This window comes from Pipra filicauda, unplaced genomic scaffold, assembly GCF_003945595.2.
Source record: "Pipra filicauda isolate LSUMZ 115617 unplaced genomic scaffold, ASM394559v2 scaffold83_size3615187_pilon, whole genome shotgun sequence".
Classification (NCBI taxonomy): domain Eukaryota; kingdom Metazoa; phylum Chordata; class Aves; order Passeriformes; family Pipridae; genus Pipra; species Pipra filicauda.
The window spans coordinates 3178814-3197305 of record NW_024105020.1 but is presented as its reverse complement, the minus strand read 5'-3'; the positions used below and the strand labels follow the sequence as shown (position 1 = coordinate 3197305).

General features: G+C 38.6%; 1 protein-coding gene across 12 annotated transcripts in view; it reads right to left on the bottom strand.

Annotated features, from left to right (window-relative positions):
- INPP4A (inositol polyphosphate-4-phosphatase type I A) overlaps positions 1–18492 on the bottom strand; it is a 123626-nt gene that overhangs the window by 44009 nt on the left and 61125 nt on the right. For 11 of the 12 annotated variants that reach the window (XM_039390530.1, XM_039390529.1, XM_039390533.1 and 8 more), the window contains 3 exons: positions 4628–4688; positions 2026–2244; positions 1156–1200 (listed from right to left, as the gene is read on the bottom strand). In XM_039390530.1, the coding sequence (XP_039246464.1) occupies positions 1156–1200; positions 2026–2131 (151 nt within the window). In that variant the 5' untranslated portion in view covers positions 2132–2244; positions 4628–4688. Of the gene's footprint in view, positions 1–1155; positions 1201–2025; positions 2245–4612; positions 4689–18492 lie in introns of all 12 variants that reach the window. The other variant, XM_039390531.1, reaches the window with a different exon arrangement.

The window sequence follows — 18492 nt, the reverse complement described above, 5'->3', positions numbered from 1 at the left end:
GTCCGTGCATAGGTTTTCCTCTGGGAATCTCAGGAGTGTGGCTGCATTTGATTTGAAGTCATGCTCCATTAAGCCCATTACCAAATGGCATTTGCCCATGGAGAACAGACAGAAGCACCTGAACATTGATCAAGCAGCACTACTATGAGGAAAAGTAGCTCGTAATTGTAAATGTCAGCAATTTATTTCCTCTGAAATGTTACTGTGAGTTTAACTGCTGGGAAGGGATTATGGTGAGTAGGAAACGACTACCAAAAATTTCAGTGACTGACTCTACACAATTACATTACACTTCAGAGACAAAGTCTATCTAGCTAGATACTAGCACAAGAAGTGTAGTCCAACTCTGCTTCAGCTACATGCAGGCAGTTAATCCTGAAATTTACCTAAATAGCTTTGCAGTTCTAGATATTTGCAATTTATTTGAAAATATTTAAAGTACCTTATTCAGCTCTGAGTGCTTGTTAAGATTATTATTCACAACACAATTACACACATCTGAGAAAATTTTCTAATTTTTCATTTCAAACATGCTGTAAGAGCATAACCTTCCAAATATAAGTCCACTATTAAGCCAAGAAAACCATGCTGCAGTTGAAAATGTGGACTGAATTTTCATGAAAAAAATATTTTTCACTTATTCTTCAAGTAAGGTAAGTCAATGCACAAGCTTCTTGTCCAAATTTAACTATCTCAGAATTTAGGTCACTTCTGCATCTCACACTTGACAGCAAAGACTACAGGAAAGAAGGTATGTGTCACAGCTGGTAATTCTTAGAAAACATTCTGTCCTAAAATGGTGTTTCCAGCAAATCTTCAGTTTGCTTGAAGACCTGAGCTGCTGATACACTGACAGTGGAGACAGTTTCACTGTATCTTCATATAAACAAAGTAAACATTCACATAGTAAACATTTATAATTTTATAGGACAGATGTTTTAATTACGGACTTTTAAAAACATCACAAAATCAAACTGTTGCTTAACAAAAGATACTGTACAGGCAGCACAAAAACTGTACCATAACTCCATAAAAATCACAGTAAAGTTGCAAACCTTACTATATGAAAGGCACTTCAAAATCAACAATTAAAAACTGGCACACACATTCAACAGCATGCATCAGCAAAACGAGCATAAAAATCAGTAAGCCTACCTAAACTGAACTCTAAAATCGGCTCATCTGGGTCCTGAATGTTTCCTGTAAAGCAGAAAAATTAACACAAGATTAGCCAAACATCACTGTCATGTGAATTCTTTCCTGAAGTTGTAATCATACAGAGAAAGAAATTAAGTTTTATAGAAAAAAAAATTTAATCCAGTGACCCATGAATGGTATCTAAAATATTTATTCTGTAAACCTTGGTATCTAAAAACTACTTGGAAAACCTGGAATGATCTCAGTTTATAAAACATATTAAAATATGTAAATTTATGCAAGATTATATGCAATATGGGAATATTAAACATTTAATATCAGCAGAAAACAACAGGATTAAAGCCACTATTAACTCCAAGTTATTAAATCAGATACATCTCCTCTGTAGTAGTTACTAGGAAGAGATCTGAAAGTATCTGTTTCTATCACTAATGAAAGAAAGCCTCTGAGGGTTACAATCCTAATTTACTAATCATAAAAGATGAGGGAGATAAGCCTCAGCTCCCTGAACTCTCTTGAAAATTTTATACAATGTCAAACAAGGAGGTTGCCAAGACTCTTCCTAGACCTTGACATTATTTTGTTATTTTCTCCCCACTGGTTATTTTTGACTGACAAACATAAACTGCACAAAATCTAGTTTAATTTCTCTTTTTAATCCCCTCTCCAATTTTAATGCTTTGTCTATTCTAAAAATGGCAAGTTCAAGATTTTAAAATTTCTTAGCATAATTCCTTTATCTCATTACCTCCACATAACCAAACACATTTGGATCTTCTAGCGATTAAAAGAAAAACCCCAACATTAGTACAAGGTAGATTCTGAAAGGAGCAACAACAGAGGAACAGCTGACATGAAGGTACCCACCTGTTAGAGACAGGCCAAGCATGTCAGAGGTGACATCAATGGTGGAGGCCCGTTGCACGGTGCGGGATTTTGCACCGTGGCGGGGACTGTGTTCTCTCGCTGTCATTTTCTCATGAAGAGCCTTTCTTTTCTCGCTGCTTGGCTTTACTGATGTTTGTCTCACAGAGTAGCAGAGTGCAGCAGGTTGTCTCCAATTGCTATTCCTCTAACATTACCACACTAAGCAACAGAGAGAGCAAAAACAAACACTAAAATTTTAGGCCACTATCAGCTACTGTTCTTTTCAACGGCAGCAAACCTACTGCCATAAGATCGCCTCAGGTCATTCAAATAAAATGCTCAAGGCAGATCCAATACACAGTAACTCCATTTGCATGAACTGTACATCTGTACATCTGTAACATTTTACAATAAATTGTTGAAAACTGTGCCACGTGCAAGAAAGGCTCTTCTGTTAGAGAATGGGGCTTCAGAGAGACTTGTTAACAGACCAGCTGCTCTTCTCCTTTTGTCTAAGTTATTAAACCATTCTTAATGAAGTTTCCTGGCTTTCATAATCCCTGGGGAGCACAAGTAAATTCATCAGATGGGGCCTCTGCCTGCAGAGGAAGGACAAGGGATAAGGACAAAGGGACAATGGGTTGGCAGAGCACAGAACAAAAGGGCAGGAAATGTTGTTAGTGTCAGCACACTGTGTTGTTCTAGGTTCTACTGCCATGAGAAAGGGATAATGAAAACTGTAAATAAAACCTACTGGGCCAGAGAGAGGTTGAAATTCTGGTATGGTGGTGGAAAGAAAAAGCAAAAGGGGATGTTTGTTGACGTGGCACATGGCAGCATCCGTGCTTTACCCTATACTTTCTTGGTCTACAGACATCCATGACAGTTGTTCTTCCCTCACAATGCCTATGAAGTGAAACATTACAGTAGGAAAGAAACACACAACCTACAGAAAAAATGGTTATGATTTTAAATGTGGTGTTTTCGGCTTGGGTGATAAATTTCAATGTTCCTTCAATCAGCCACGTTAGCACTGCAGTCATGGAACATTTTTATTTGTTTCACAGTATTATGACAAACACCATTAATTTAGGAAGTGAGGAGTAAAATCCGATAAACCTGAAAGATAATAATACAGTGACTAATACCTTCACAGTAGCCCCTCATTCATTTTACAAAGCATTTGAACCATACTGCAAAATGAAAGAATATTTATCTTTTAGGTTGATGGACCTAACAATGAGCAAGATGCATTCTAATTAAATAAAGCACCTAGCTTGTACTTGTGTTTTTAAAAGGCACTTCAAACCCATCTGAAGACCTCCAAAAGAACATTTAACCTGCCTAACTTAAGTTTCTGAATTTAACTAGTCAGCATCTCCCTCTGGAGGATTTCAAAAGAATTTCCCTTTCTCCACAGGGAACTCTAACATCATCTTAACTAGCACTGCTTCACTGGGCATCTAAAATTCAAATGCAAGTCAAGCATTTAATACAACTGAATTGAACACAACCCTAGACATCTGTGTTAGTCTAGGAATGAGATTTTAAATGACCTCATTCTAGGAAGGAAGGAAGGAATTTGGGCTGCGTCTACCAGACAGGCCAATCTGCTGCCACTCAGAACTGTCATAAGTCAATTCCAAATAGGAAAAAAAATGAATTCTTGAGTGAAACAAGCAGAAATTGAGAGCTCTGAACATCCCATCCAAAAAAGCTTTGAGACTCAGTGACAATGTATGAAACAACACTCTGCATTATAGTTATAATTTCTGACAGCCAAAAATTAAAGCAGGCAGTTTATCACTTCATATAGAATCACAGAACAGTTGAGGTTGGATAAACTCTGGACAACACCTAATCCAACTCCCCTGCTCAAAAGCAGGGTCACCTAGAGGAAGTTGCTCAGGACTGCATCCAGTTGGTTTTGGACAAGAATGTACCTCTCTGGCCAACCTGGTTATTCGGAGGTTGGATCATGCCCAGTAAAAAAGCTTCTCTTATTTAACAACGTTTAAGTGGTTAAGTGGCTAGCGAATCACCAGACTTTTTCAAATAGTATAGAATGTCCTAATATTCGGTCAAACAAAACTTCCATCAAAATTCTTTGCCAGTTTCCAAGTCTTTCCATTCTTCTGATTTTTTACCCTTCTTGTGGCAATGGGTTTTCCTTGGTTTGTTCTTTATATAATGAGATGTTTAACAGTCTGTAAGCCCATTAAACCTAACTGCCTGAAGAAAGACCCACAAGATGTGCTTGCAGAGATTTAGATAGAATGCCACAGCCTCCTCCCCCCAAACCTACATATACCTTATTAGAGAGTAACAAACATGTTCACTTAGGTACAGGTCAGACAGCAGTTAGGTTAAAGAGTCCTGTTGTTTTTTTCAACTACAATCTTTAGTTGCTGACATCCTTAAAAAGGGTCAATCCTGGAGCAGTTAAAATAGAGTCAGGTATTTAATTTGTTTTGAGCTATTTCTATTTAAATATTATTGAGCTTAGTAATTTTCTAATGCTCTCTAACTATTCATTTAAGTTGCAATATTAATTTCTCACCTAATCATACATTTTCAATTTACTTACACGGATCATACTTACGGAAAGCTCTTTTCCTCATGTGTGGAGGGATTTTGTGTATCGACATCAGTTAAATCCACATCTAAAAAATCAACAAAATAATCAGCATTAATTATCAATCCTTTTATACTGCATAAATCACAACCAATGGGCAGGTATCATTCTCAGATTAACTGTAGATTTTACTTCTGATTACTAGCGCTCACAATAAAGTTTACCGAAAATAGAAAAACAGTATAATCCTCTACTGGACCTCACCCAGTACTAGTCATAGCAATAACCAGTTAGAGTAGGAACACAAAGAAATAAACCTATGCTGAAAAGGACTGACTTCAGGTCAGCATTTGGTGAGTGGGTAGAATAGCTGATGGTAACATATGTTAACATGTTTACTGAAAAGCTTGGGGCTATTAAGAAAAATGAATGTATACGATATGTTGAATATGAGACAGCATTTCCTACTATACTTGCTTTTCTACAGTTAAACTTTCAAAATTTTGTTGTTTGGAAGAGTTGTAATTGCCACTGTCAGGAGAAAAAATCCTGTGTCAAAACACAGAAGTTCCAACGATTAGGATGTAGGGATCTTTCTCCATTGGGTGAAATTACCATGTAAGGGAGGCTTCTATAAACAGCTGGCAACAAGCAAACAGGAAAAATGAATTATTTTTAAATTTACTACAGGTTAACTGAAGGTTTGTATTTGCTAGTGCTACCACCTCATTCAAGTACACTTACATTAACAGGATATGTCTTTTAAGACATCCCATCTATGCCATACTAGAACAGAAGAGACGGGGAAGCCCAGTCTGAGCTTCTTGATTTAATCGCCAGCCCTATCAATTACCCCACACTGCTTAAGAACTTAGGTATGAGCTCTTACCACTTACAGAAAGGATTTTATTTCACCTAAACTACAAAGGAGGCAGGTATCTGATCTCAGCTCACTGCTCAGGTTCTCTATATAGTCAATGGTGAGACACAGGTACTTCCAGCGAATGAGTCATCGTTTTCCAAGGTAGGAGGGATGAGTCACCTCATGAAGCTACCTCTCTTCCTCTAATTATAGAAAGAATTTAGATGACTAGATTAGGCCTGATGCTGCATCTGGGCAAACTGGATCCCTCCCACAGTTGTGCTTGCTCAGGCAGGGATGAGTTAGTTCCCTCTACTCACTGCATGGACTGACAGACACAAGCAACAGCTGCTCTGATCACTTGCTTGAATTACAACCCTTTTAACAACTGCAACTTTATAATCATGTTTTTGATAAAAATCAATGGAGATAGGACTCCTAACAAATTAAAGGCAGTATTAACACACCAGATAGTTTCCCAAGATGGTACCTTAATGGATAGTAATGAACTGGTGCCACTCCTTCAGCCAACAATCCCAAAGGCTGATGTAATTCATGTCCAGGCAAACTATCCTGAAGATGGGCACGATGCATCTACATGTAGCTTTTGACTTTCCCTTACTATTACTGCAGGCAGTGGATGTTGGCAATATGTGCAGCTTTGCACTTCGTGAAGTTTTGTTGCAAGCTCAATTTTCAAGAGCAACATCCGAAGCTGTTGTTGACCTCCAATACCAATAATGGCCATATCCACAGTTCAGAAAAGGCTTCTGAACAAGGGTCCCTTCTGTTATGTGAATGTTTATTTGGTGCTCTATTAGCACAAAAACACATGAGCAGAAGAAGAGCTCTTCATTAGATGCCACTTCTGCCCTGCTCCCCTCAGTCCTGTCAGCTGGCTGTGGGAAGCAAATGCCACCCTGCTCAGCTGCATGGCCTCGTGTTGCTTGAAACTTGGAGACATTTGGTCTCACTCTTGACTGCTTGCAACATCTCGAGCAAAAACTATGATTATCTCCGCCCTAGAATAAACCTTGGATGATTAGCTTGTACAACTACAAGCTAATATTCTCCTTATCTCATCAATTGTTTTAGCAAAATGCTTTGGTCTGTTATCTTTTTGGAAAACCAAAACCTCTGCCAAACTACCCCTTGAAACAAACATGTCAGGTGAGATCAAACTGTAAGAAACAGGTTTTTTCCCATTCACACATCAACAAGCAGGAGAAAGAGGATACTCCCGTTATTGACTGGCATGCCAAAGCAGAAAATGCAACAGCAGTGGAAGGTTAAATGTTATTGATACATTGACATGAAGAAAATAATAGAGAAAAATGGAGAGTCTGACAGTTTCTTTAATGCTTAAAAAAAAAAGAGGAAAGAAAAAAGGGGGATGTAATCCTATTAAACATTTACCATCATCTCCAAGAGGGAGTGAAAAAGTAGTTTCGGGGTACTCGCTGAACTGTAATTACTTTTACAACTCTCTTGACCCTCCAGACTGTAGGGTGTATTCCCTGAACCCTTCAAATTAGGGTTTCTCTTCCTGAAAAATCCATTTGGAAACATCAAGGACTCCTTCAGCCAACTGCATTCTTCAAATAACATCTTAATAAAAAGTTTCTCTGATTGAAAATGTTTTAACAACACACAAAAAAGTGAAAGTGAATACTGCCTGAAACAGTATTTTGGACTTGCAGCATGGCCAGATTTTCAACTAACAACCTATTTACAGTAATCAATATGGACAAAATAATGGAAAGGATGAAATGCCAGACTGTGGTAAGTTATGATTATGTTGCCTTTCATGTAAGAGCACCATCTCTAGTATAACTAGCATACAGGGAATTTTTATTATTTGTTTATTACCTCCAATGATAGAAAACCTTGGTAGTGAAACAAAATTTGCCATCTTGGCTCAAACTCAATTTTTCAGTAATTCCAGCAACCCACCTCTAACAGCTGTTTCAAAGAAGATGCAAGGATTTCATCAACCATGAAAGGATCTGAGGTGAGGGCCTGGATCAACCCTATCACTACTGGCTACAGAGGCAACCCAAGAGCAAAATATCAGCTCAAAGGACAGCAGTTTCCAGCAAAAGCCTGCTAAGACCAACTAAGATTAAGAGCTGTTTTTTTCACAGTCCGACATGCACTTTGCTCTTCTCTCTCCTTTAATGAGAGTGTGAATGTCCTGAATCTCAGACAGATCAAAACAGGAAAAATGAAGGCTGTGACACCTCGAGTCAGATCCTTCCAGCCAAACTTGTGGGGACAGTAACACAAACTACGTCTACTGCAGATCCATAGGTTGACAGTGTAACAGAGTTTCAGTCCACTCACTCCATGATCTAGGTCATCCCTCTTACTATGTCCATGGGAAGGCAAAAGAAAACAAGTGATGCCAGCATTCAGTATGAACCCTTGCCTCCCACTGACCTTACTTCCCCACCAAAAACATACTCAGCAGGTGCTAATTTGTCAGCTCCACAAAGAGGCCGCACTTCCCCTCTCAGTCTATTCTTAAGTCCAGGTGTCCTTCACAAGCTGGTTTAACGTCCCACTCTCCCACTCACCAGAATCTTGATTATCAAGGACAGTGAAGTTTGGCCTGAGGAATCTTGTCACTCTCTGAAGCCCACCTGAGCATTCTGAGCAAGTAGGTAACCTCAGCAAGAACAGGGAAAAGTCTTTCACAAGAAAATGAAATCAACTACCACAAGATACAATGAATGTATTTGTGCAGTGTGGAAATCCCCAAATGCAACCTTTCAGCGATACTTAGATAAAAAGACATTTCTGCATCAGAAAGTAAGTTTCTTTCTCTTTGCTTTCCCGTCCACAGATCCCACTTACTTACAGATAAATACGTAAGTCACAGAATTTTTTCTTGGTCCTTCCCCACTAGGAACTTTAGCAAACTCAATGAATCTAAAAACCTAATTTTACCTCTTTAATATATTTACGTACTTTCTATAGAAAACTGCAATTTAGGCCACTTAATTCTTTGTGCAAATTAAGACTATTTCTCTGTATTCACAAATGAAATACAATTAGCATTCTTCTTAATGAGATATTGTTTTAATTTCACTTGTCATCACAGTATTTCTATTTCTTCAGTACTTCTATGAGTACAAAAATACACACACCAGTACAAAAATACACACACGTTGTAGCACACACGTCTGTTAACCAACAAGGAAAAACCACAGCTCTGTTTCACTTTGCAGAACAGCTTTTAATCAAGTTGAACATGGCACAACGCCCTAGAAAATGATGAGTCTTGCTATAGAGCAGTTTGAAGTGCAACCCTCTCAGCCCCCTCCATCATTTTACCAGTAGAAACAGCTTACAAACAGTCTTTACCCCAAACTAACCTTTACCCTCTTCACAAGAAACATGCTGGGTACATTGTGGTGAAGTTTCCTATGCATGGGATTGACTTCTCTCCTCATAACATGGGGTTCTCGCACTGCCTATACAAACATGGAAAAGCCTGTATTTCCTGTTGAGGAGTTTGGAGTGGAAACACATTTCTGAATTATGGTCTTTTGAACACTCTCCTAACACCTGACTCTTCTAAAGCAGTCTTTCATCACAACCATGAAGCCAACAGTGCAGAAACAGCACCACTCTTAACTGGAAAAGACAAAGAGCTTAACCCCTGCTCTAAAGGAGCTACTCCTGCTGCAGGAAAGGATGAGGTAGGGGAACAAAGGCAGGAAAAAACAAAAACCAAAAAAACCCCAAACCCAAACCCCAACAGCTTATGACTTGAAATAAAGATGAACCAGACACACAATGTTTATTAAAGATTTCATACATAGTGTTGATTACAGATGGATGGCAGCAAAATAATCTCCAACATACAGGCAACGCGAGGGGACCACAGACATCACAGAGGGATAAAAGCACTGAAACTAGATCTGTAATCCAAAGTTTTGGTCAAGTTTGGATTACAACAAAAAGTCTAGGGAACTATCTGATTTATCTGCCAGTAATACTCATCCACTTTACAGTACCATCAATTAAGGCTAATGTATTCTGGTCAAAACAATCCAGGAATTACAGTGCTACTGTTAGCACTGTCCTCTGTATGTGTGATGGGATCTGACAATCTGCCCTGAAACCACTGACCTTCACTCTTGCAACAGGACTGCACCTCAAGGTCACAGCTGAAACTTTACTTTCCTGACACTACACTTTCCCACATGGAAGAATGATCCATTAGGTCACATGCACTCACAAAAAAAATCTCCCAAGCACTCTCTATTTTCATATGGCATTGTTCTGACTTGCTGTAATTCCTACTCTTACTCTTTTAAATGTTTATATCAATTAAAAATATACAGTAGCATCTGAAGATGAGAAATTCTTTCTCTAGCATATGTGTTTTCAATAAGACATTCAACTGACTCAGGAATTGAAAGAGTGTGAAGTATTTAGAAAATTAAAAATAAATGTTAGTGTGGGAGTAGTATTCCACAAAGGTTATTACTAAGATTTAGGCAGCATAGCAAAACTAGAGTTGTTTTATGCTACTAATGCAAATCTGCTGGTGCATATTTTTCCATCAATATTTGTTTTGTACTCCTGAACTGTGTTTTCTGCATGTTTTCTGGTCCATATATCTTTTTTTTTTCTTATTATTGCATGCCTGGACTATGTCTAATGGCTATGATACTGGATGTCTTTTCAAACGAAGTAATTTTTTTTCCCCAGATATCTGATTCCTTTGTGCTGCTTTTATTTCTTCTTCCTGGAACATAAAATTATTTGTTTGTCTACCCTGACCTTTCTAAATCAATGGGAGAGAGGGTTGCTGCAGGCCAGGATCCTGACTGCACAGTTCTTTCCTACATTTCTTTCTGGAGTCATGTAAACAAGTGGTGGGATGCTGGCAGTTTGAAAGCATAGGCATGTAACTCCAACCAGGTCAACAACAGTCTACGCCTCCCACCACTGTTCCTGTTTCAATGCCTCGGTGGGACAGCTGTCCCCGTGAAAGAAATCTTTTTTAATGACAGTCGTACTCTGTGGGTTAATAGTAAGATCACCCTGTAAGATACAACGGAAGGAGTGTGCTGCTTCAGTGTCTGACCAATTTCTCAAAATATTTTCTGTGACAAGTTACAGGAGGCCTGTCACTAGTGGTATCCCCCAAGGCTCAATAGCGGGCTCAGTATTGTTTAACTTGCATGAAGGGGCAGAGGCTGCCTCAACAAGTTCACTGATGACACAAAGCTGGGAGGAGCGGTTGATAGCCCAGAGGGTGTGCAGCCCTTCAGAAAGGCCTTGACAGGTTGGAGAGAGGGGCAGAGGACTGCCTGAAATACAACAAAAGCCGGTGCAGAGTCCTACACCTCGAGGGGAACAACCCCCAGCACCAGGACAGGCTGGGGGCTGACCTGCTGGAAACCTGCTCTGTGGAGAAGGACCTGGGGATCCTCATGGACAACTAGCTGTTCATGAGCAAGCAATGTGCCCTTGGGGCCAAGAAGGCCAATGGTACCCTGGGGTGCATCAGGAAAAGCATTGCCAGCAGGTTGAGGGAGGTGATCCTGTCCCTCTACTCAGCCCTGTGAGGCCACATCTGAGTGGTGTGTCCAGTTCTGGGCTCCTCAGGACAAGGGAGACATGTAATGCTCCCTCCTGGAGCAGGCCTAGGAGGGCTATGAAGGTGATTAGGGGACTGGAGCATCTATCCTACGAGGAAAGGTTGAGGGAGCTGGGTCTGTTCAGCCTCAAGAAGAGACGACTGAGAGGGGACCTCATCAATGTCTATAAGAATCTGAAGGGAGGGTGTCAAGAGGATGCAGCCAGGCTCTTCTCAGTGGTGCCAAGCAATAGGATGAGAGGCAACGGGCAGAAACTGACACACAGAAGCTCCACCTGAGTAAGAGGAAAAACTTTACTGTGTGTGTGAGACTGTGCACTGGAACAGGTTGCCCAGAGATGTTGTGGAGTCTTCCTCACTGGAGATATTCAAGAACCATCTGGATGCAATTCTGTGCCACGTGCGCTGGGATGGCCCTGCTTGAGCAGGGAGGTTGGACCAGAGGACACCCTGTGGTCCTTTCCAACCTGACCCATTCTGTGATTAACTTGTAGCAGAGCTACTGAGACCCAACCATGTAGGAACCATCACATGTATTGACAACCATTGATGATTTTAAAACATACTGGAAAAATATTTGGAATATATTGAAACTGGCCATATTTGATTGCTGAATTTAAAAACCCTAAATCAGTACCACAAAACTGGAATAAGTAAACATGACCTACAAAAAAAAAAATCAAACCATAAGTTGCTTGCACGTCTTTGAAGAGTCATAAGAGGAAATCAGACCAAATCTCACTGACATTTCTAGGAATTTGACTACAAATCACTGTGATCATTACATCTGTTGTAAGATCAGCAGCTTTTTATTAGAACACCGTATTTCAAGAATTTGAAATTTGTGAAAACTCCCCCAAGGTTTCCCAGTTTTGACTATCAGCCTTATCGAAACACTTTGTTGAGGTGTGATTGAACAAAGGAGTTATTATAGAAAATAAATGTCTTACAGTGGGTATTATGTTAGCTCGGAGAGACAGAAAAGACAAAGATAGAATAAAGTTTGGTAAGAGTAACTAAAGGTATATTTCTACTGCTCTGACTGGTTTCATGTGTAAAATGAGCAAACATATGAACACCCATGGAAAACTAAAAATGTTGCAGGTACTTATGTAAAAGGCTCATGTCTCCTCACTCCAACACACTATAGGTTAAAGCAGTCTGTTCAGATAGACACGGTAAAAAGTACTTGTGTAGCTGCAATATGTCTTATGCAACACTTCATTCTGCTACAACATTCTTTTCTTTCATTCTCATCTAGTAACAGATCATAAATAATAAACATTTTAGTCCAGAATTCCAAGAATTCCAAGAATTCTTATAAGACTCTTATAGGGTATGGCCATGGATTTTCAAGTAACTCTAACCACAATCTACTGGTTTATTTTCATCAACTAGTACTGATCAATCTTTAAAACTGACGTAGTTTAGTGGGCTTCAAAAGTTTTTTTTTTAAATAAAAACTGCAGCAGGGATGATAGCAATGATTACAAAAAAGATATAAATGCTACACAAAGACAAAGGACATATATTTAGTGCTGAGTTCCTTGTAGCACTCAGTGCTCAAAATATGAACTTAAATGTCAGAGTTTTGTCAATTCTCCAAGCACTAACATCCTCATAAAACTGGTGTGTTACTACAGGCCAAGTTTATCTGAACCTCAACTTTTTTAAAAGCAAATTTTGCATGGATACAGAAAAGCCTGAAAATGTGAAGGATGCATCCCAAAATAATTTCCTTTCTTAAAGTTCATGACTAACTCACTCTTATGACTGATATATTTGACTCTCAATTTTTGCATGCTAAGGCAAGCAACAGTGACACTGACTTTTGTTAATTCCTCTTGCCTCCCACCACACCTTATCAGAAATTCATAAGCATGCTGCCTACCTCAGTAGTCAAACCTCCACAGCAAGGCAGCAGAGATGATGTTTCTGCCCACAGCTACCTGTCTTGCTCTTCTGACTCGGATAAGAACAGGCAGCTGCATTTCAGTCACACAGCTTTGCAGTCCATCATCTTATCAAAGCCACTTTCAGCAACAGGTTAAACTAAGATATTGAACTGTATCTCAGTGTGGGCACAGGTTCCTACATCCATTGTCTCTGCCAGAGAGGCAGTACCTACTGGCAAAAGGGTGGGACCAAAAGCTGAATTTACAGACTGGGTCAGAACAAAAGTTTAATCAAGCCTAGAGTTCTCTCTGAGAGCAAGCAGTGCTGGAGACTGGGACAAACAGCATAATGAGCAGTACTGGTGTTCTGTGAGGCATCTCCATGTTTGCACTACCTGATTCAGATGACAAGCATCCTGAGAACTTTCTGAGCTGGGCATCACACCCAGACCTCCATATTTAAGGTCTGGGAGTAACACAACAGACATTGTGTCACCAGAGTCGCAGTTGGCCCTTGCAGCACTGTTACCCTGTAGCCCTGTAATACCACACTGCCATCACTGGTGACCAGCCACAAGCCCTGTAGAGAGGCTTGCAAACTCTGAGCACTTAAGCTTTTTAGGCTTGCAAACTCTGAGCACTTAAGCTTTTTAGGCTTGCTTTGTTTGAACTTTTGTTGACCTGCTTGCAACTTTGTTTTAACCTGAAATTAAACTTGGTTTAGCTGGGACAACAATTTTTCCAACAGCACGCATGTCTGTGGCTAATCTGTTTCGACTTTAATCTTTGCATGGTGCCATTATCATTTTACAACTCTTAACATGATGTAGTGCAGAAAAACACAGGCCTGGTATCATAGCAGAGGCCTTCAGACATGGAGACATACAATGGAGTAGAAGCATGGGATAAAAAAGAGACAGGGTGCAGAGCTGGCACTTGGAGATACTGTGGCTATAGCTTACAGACTTAAAGCTGGACAAAACTGGTTTTAGGGTGATCAAGTATGTATGTAAGGTATCACATATAGTAAATTTGACTAACATGGAGCTGCGGACCACTGAAGAAGAGCCAAGTTTAAAAGCTTTTTCAGAAAGCATAAAAACAACCCCAAGTGGATCCTAGAGTGAAGAAGAAGAAACTATCAACGTGAAGATAATATTCCCCAGATATTCAGATCCTTCAGTATCTGAAGTCTTTTGGATGCTGACAACTGCTGAAACGCCTCTACATCCCTACGAGCAGAATGAAACTGCCTTATGATCCAGAGGAGGAGGAAAAGGGTGAGCATTACAGCATGATAAAGAGGTAGACCCTTTGTGTATTCAGTGCATTTTACCACATTGTTATTTATTGAGACTTTCCCCTATACAGAAGCATTATTTCTTTACCAGTAATTATGAGATTGGGCCAAGAAATGATTCCTGGATTAGGCTTTAATGACTTTAATTATAGTAACAACAACTACTTCTTATTAGATGCAATGTGTGTTTCATCTTTGCACACAAAAAAGATTTTGAGTGTAAGGGCACAGATGTGGAATTTGGTGCCATTCTTCACTGTTTACATGTACCAGCAGATGCTGTTGTCCTGTTGTATGAGATAATTTTTTTCAACAGTTAGGAGCACTAATTTTACTGTTTCCAGCCTTTTCAGGTCCTGCAGACCTCATCTCTACAGCTTCATTTACAGAGGTTTTATAGACTAAAGATGTAAGAATGAGAGCTAGCCATAACATTGTCAGGACAGTTTATTATCACTGGGATAATGTCCATGTTACAAGCACAACCTATTTGCTTCCACTGAAAACATAACATGATTGTCTGCATGCTGTGAATCACAGACATCACTGTAATACAGTTTTGTTAAACTGCTTTTTAAAACAGCAAATGTCATAAAACTAAACTTTACAACTGTTAGAAGCGAAATAAGCTAGAACTGTGACAAAATTAAATGGGACATTATTAAACTCTGTTATCAACAGTTTTCAATCTTTTCTCATTCGAAAACGCCTTGAAAATTTTCCATTCCAGTGGATGAACCCTTTGGTATAATTTAAAGTTACTGATCATAGATTGCTTTCCTCAATCACTTCCCACCAACTTTATTTGCATAGTTCATGGACAATTTAAACCCACCAACTTAAACATTCTATGAACTAAACAGCTGTTTCCATCTGCTCAGAACTAAACAAAATATTCACCTAACATTCTAAATTTTTCCATATTTGGTCTCAATTCAGAAGAAAATTTGTATTCGGAAAGTGTGAGCAAATGCCTTTCTCGGTATTTTCCAGTTTGAAAAGGGAAAGTCTATTAATAACCTTTTTATGCAATTAAGAAAGAAAAAAAGAGAAAATATTTTTTCAACAAAGACAATAAAAACAAACTGTAACTAAAACTCTACAGAGGAAATAGTTCTTTATGAAGTATACAGTTACAAAAACCCAAAACAAGCCATTGGTTAAACCAAATAAAAGTGAGTTAGAAAAAAATCAGTCTGGCATTACCTATGGGGAATGAAGCCAAGAACCACTGATTGAAATGCAGAAGAGTAACACTCGACCCAAGCCCAGCAGATCTTTTAATTCTGAAGTAAAAGCAGCGTCAAATCCCTATGAAAATCTCAGCTACTAAAGTATGATGCAGAAAAGGTGGTATTAGTATGCATTCAATGAGCACTTGGTTAATTCTTCCACTCTGAACATCTCTGTGGCTAAGTATCTTAGAAGGGATGGCTCTGCAGTAAAACAGACCTAGATTTTACAGAGAACTCCACACAAAACGAGCTACCAAATCACATCCTTATCTTGGCTATGAAATTATCTGAGTGCTAGAGAACCTCAGGTATGTAGTCTCAGTGCACAATAAAAACTGCAAAAGCCACAAAAATACTGTTCTTTATACTTCTTTTACACTCTACAAGTTTTTATGTGACCTGAGCCCCACAAGCAGTTTAGCTAATTTCCATGATTGGTATTGTAAACTCCAACCTTACACATGGATGAGTGTTTTCAGAGATCCAGACTATAGAGTCAGGTAGAAGATACAAAAGTTAACATATTTATTAACACTTCCATTTTCAAAATATCACCACTATACAAGCAGACAATTTTGCTTGCAGTTAAACTGGCATAAAAGCAAATGTAATGAAACTGCAGGTCTATCTGCCTTTTACAACTGCAGACAAAATTACATGGCCTGGGAGTGGACAACCATAGCATCCAAATAACTTCTGTTAGAACACATTTCTATTTTCATTCCCAGTGACACCACCCAGGTCACTCCTGCATAAGTGAGAACAGAATTTCCAAACATATCCAAATGGTTTTTCTAACATGTTCTGTCATATTATAAAAAGACTCTTTAACCTGCCAAGATTACAACTCAGACTGCAGGATTCAACAGTGCAAAATACACTATGAATTTCTCCTCAGTGGCTATGTAGTAATTGCTGTGTCTGTTTTCCAGGCACTTTTACAACCAAAATCTTTTTGGCTCTCATGTTCAGATTTTCCTTTTTGATCACTAATATGGAAACTGATGTCAGGATAAAAGATATCTTATTCCTTTTGTGCTATATGACTTCAAAGCCAAAACATAAAATTACAATATGTCAGTGCCATCTCTGTAGTGATGGATGTAGCTGGACATAGAAGGGATCCTTCCTTCTGTGAGGCTCCTATTTAGTGTACTGATTTTGTCTAGTTTAATGAAAAGTGTTTTGTAATGAATGCCAAGCACTTATTGGTAGTTACTGGTGCTCCTGGTAAAGGAAAAAAAGGACAGTTTTTAAACAAGACCCACAAGAGCAGCACTGGGTGACTGGAACTGTGCTGGGAAAGTTACAAGCTGCTTTAAGATCTGAAGAAAAATCATGAGATATTTTTTGCCTGCACTTGACTCTGCCCTTCACTGCATAGCAAGATATCCAAGCTCTCCATTACAGACAAGCCCTCTGGAGCTTGACCGAGTGGAGTTCTCCATAAAGCTGAATAAATATCAACAAATGCATATGGTAAAATATAATCAATTCAGACCACTCATTGTCAGTGCTCTGGGTATCTGTTTTGTCCACAGGTATCCATAACCACTGACCCCTCCAACCGACTTTTGCTCCCTTGAAAAATGAGTCCTCAAGAACTTCTTTCCTTTTTTTCTCCTTCCATGTCAAATATTATCTGAAAGCATCACTCTCACAACTTTCCTTCCCAAAAAAATAAAAGACCCTGTGTGGAAGGGTTGACTTTACAACTATTACTTAACCCATCAAAGCAAATGGGTTAACACATATAACCCATTGTTTGAGGACATAATGCACCAACAGGCACCACACAAAACAATGCTGATTTGTCATACTTTGAACCCAAAATAGAAAAGGCTTTTCTTCTTATAGTATATGGTTTTCAAAGCTGATTCATGGAGAAATACCAGAGAAATACACCAGAAAATATTACAGTTTGTAATTCTGAAACTAAATGCTACTTTTCAAGGTATTGGTAAGAGCCACATGCGTCTGAAATGTTTACAAAAGACTTTTTTTCCAGAATTTATCTTCAATAGCCATTTAAATATGCAAACTAGCTAAGAGCTCATCTGTTTGAGAGTGCATCAGTTGACCTAGAATATTTTATATTATCTACTACCTTATTGTTTAAAAATATTTTAAATTCCCTTACTCTAATTTCTTTTTACCTAGTTCTTATTTCTATAGCCTATGAACTACAAAACAGTAATAAATAAAAGCAGTGATAACTTTTTTTGCACTAACAATGGAAACCTCAAAATATATTGATATATTGATAAATAACTGCAATTCTGTGCCAAGCTTAAACCTTTCCAGGGTGGCATGTGAAAATACTCATAGCTCTTCTGCTAAAATGTTAAAAAAAAAAGTCAGAGAACCAAACTAAACTATTTATATATATACATAATTAGAAAGCAAGACATTTCTCTCCCAGTAACAGTGGATAGAAGGAGGTTTTTGCTGCAGAATATGGTATTGAGCCAAACAGAATGGACTCTGATTCTTTATCATCTTTTCTGTGTTCCCATATCAACAGATTATTACCATGACATTTCAATCACTAATTTGACATATTTTCAACTTGGTTTTTACCAGTTTTCCTTCATAAAGCTGTTATCTTATTTCTGTAGGGAAGGTGTTAATTTTTTTCCTTTCCTTAAGGTTAGCAGTTGTTCATAGTAGAATCACATAATTCTGTATTAACTTGGGCTTAACTCCTGTATTAGCTTTTATGCATTAAAAAACCCAAAACAGAATACATGGAGAGTCCCAGTTACTTAGGAAATAAATCCTGAAAAATATTTCAGGAGTGTTTTTCTTTAGGAAAAAGTTTTCCCTCTCTCTAGACTGAAGATTAAAAATCTTTACTCTGCACCTCAAAACAAAATGAACAAAATGAATACCTTTAAAAAAGGAAAACCAAAGGTAGCTCATGTTTGCACTTTCCCTCCTGCCACCCATATAAATCATAGTTGGTGCCTTAAGGGTTTAGCTT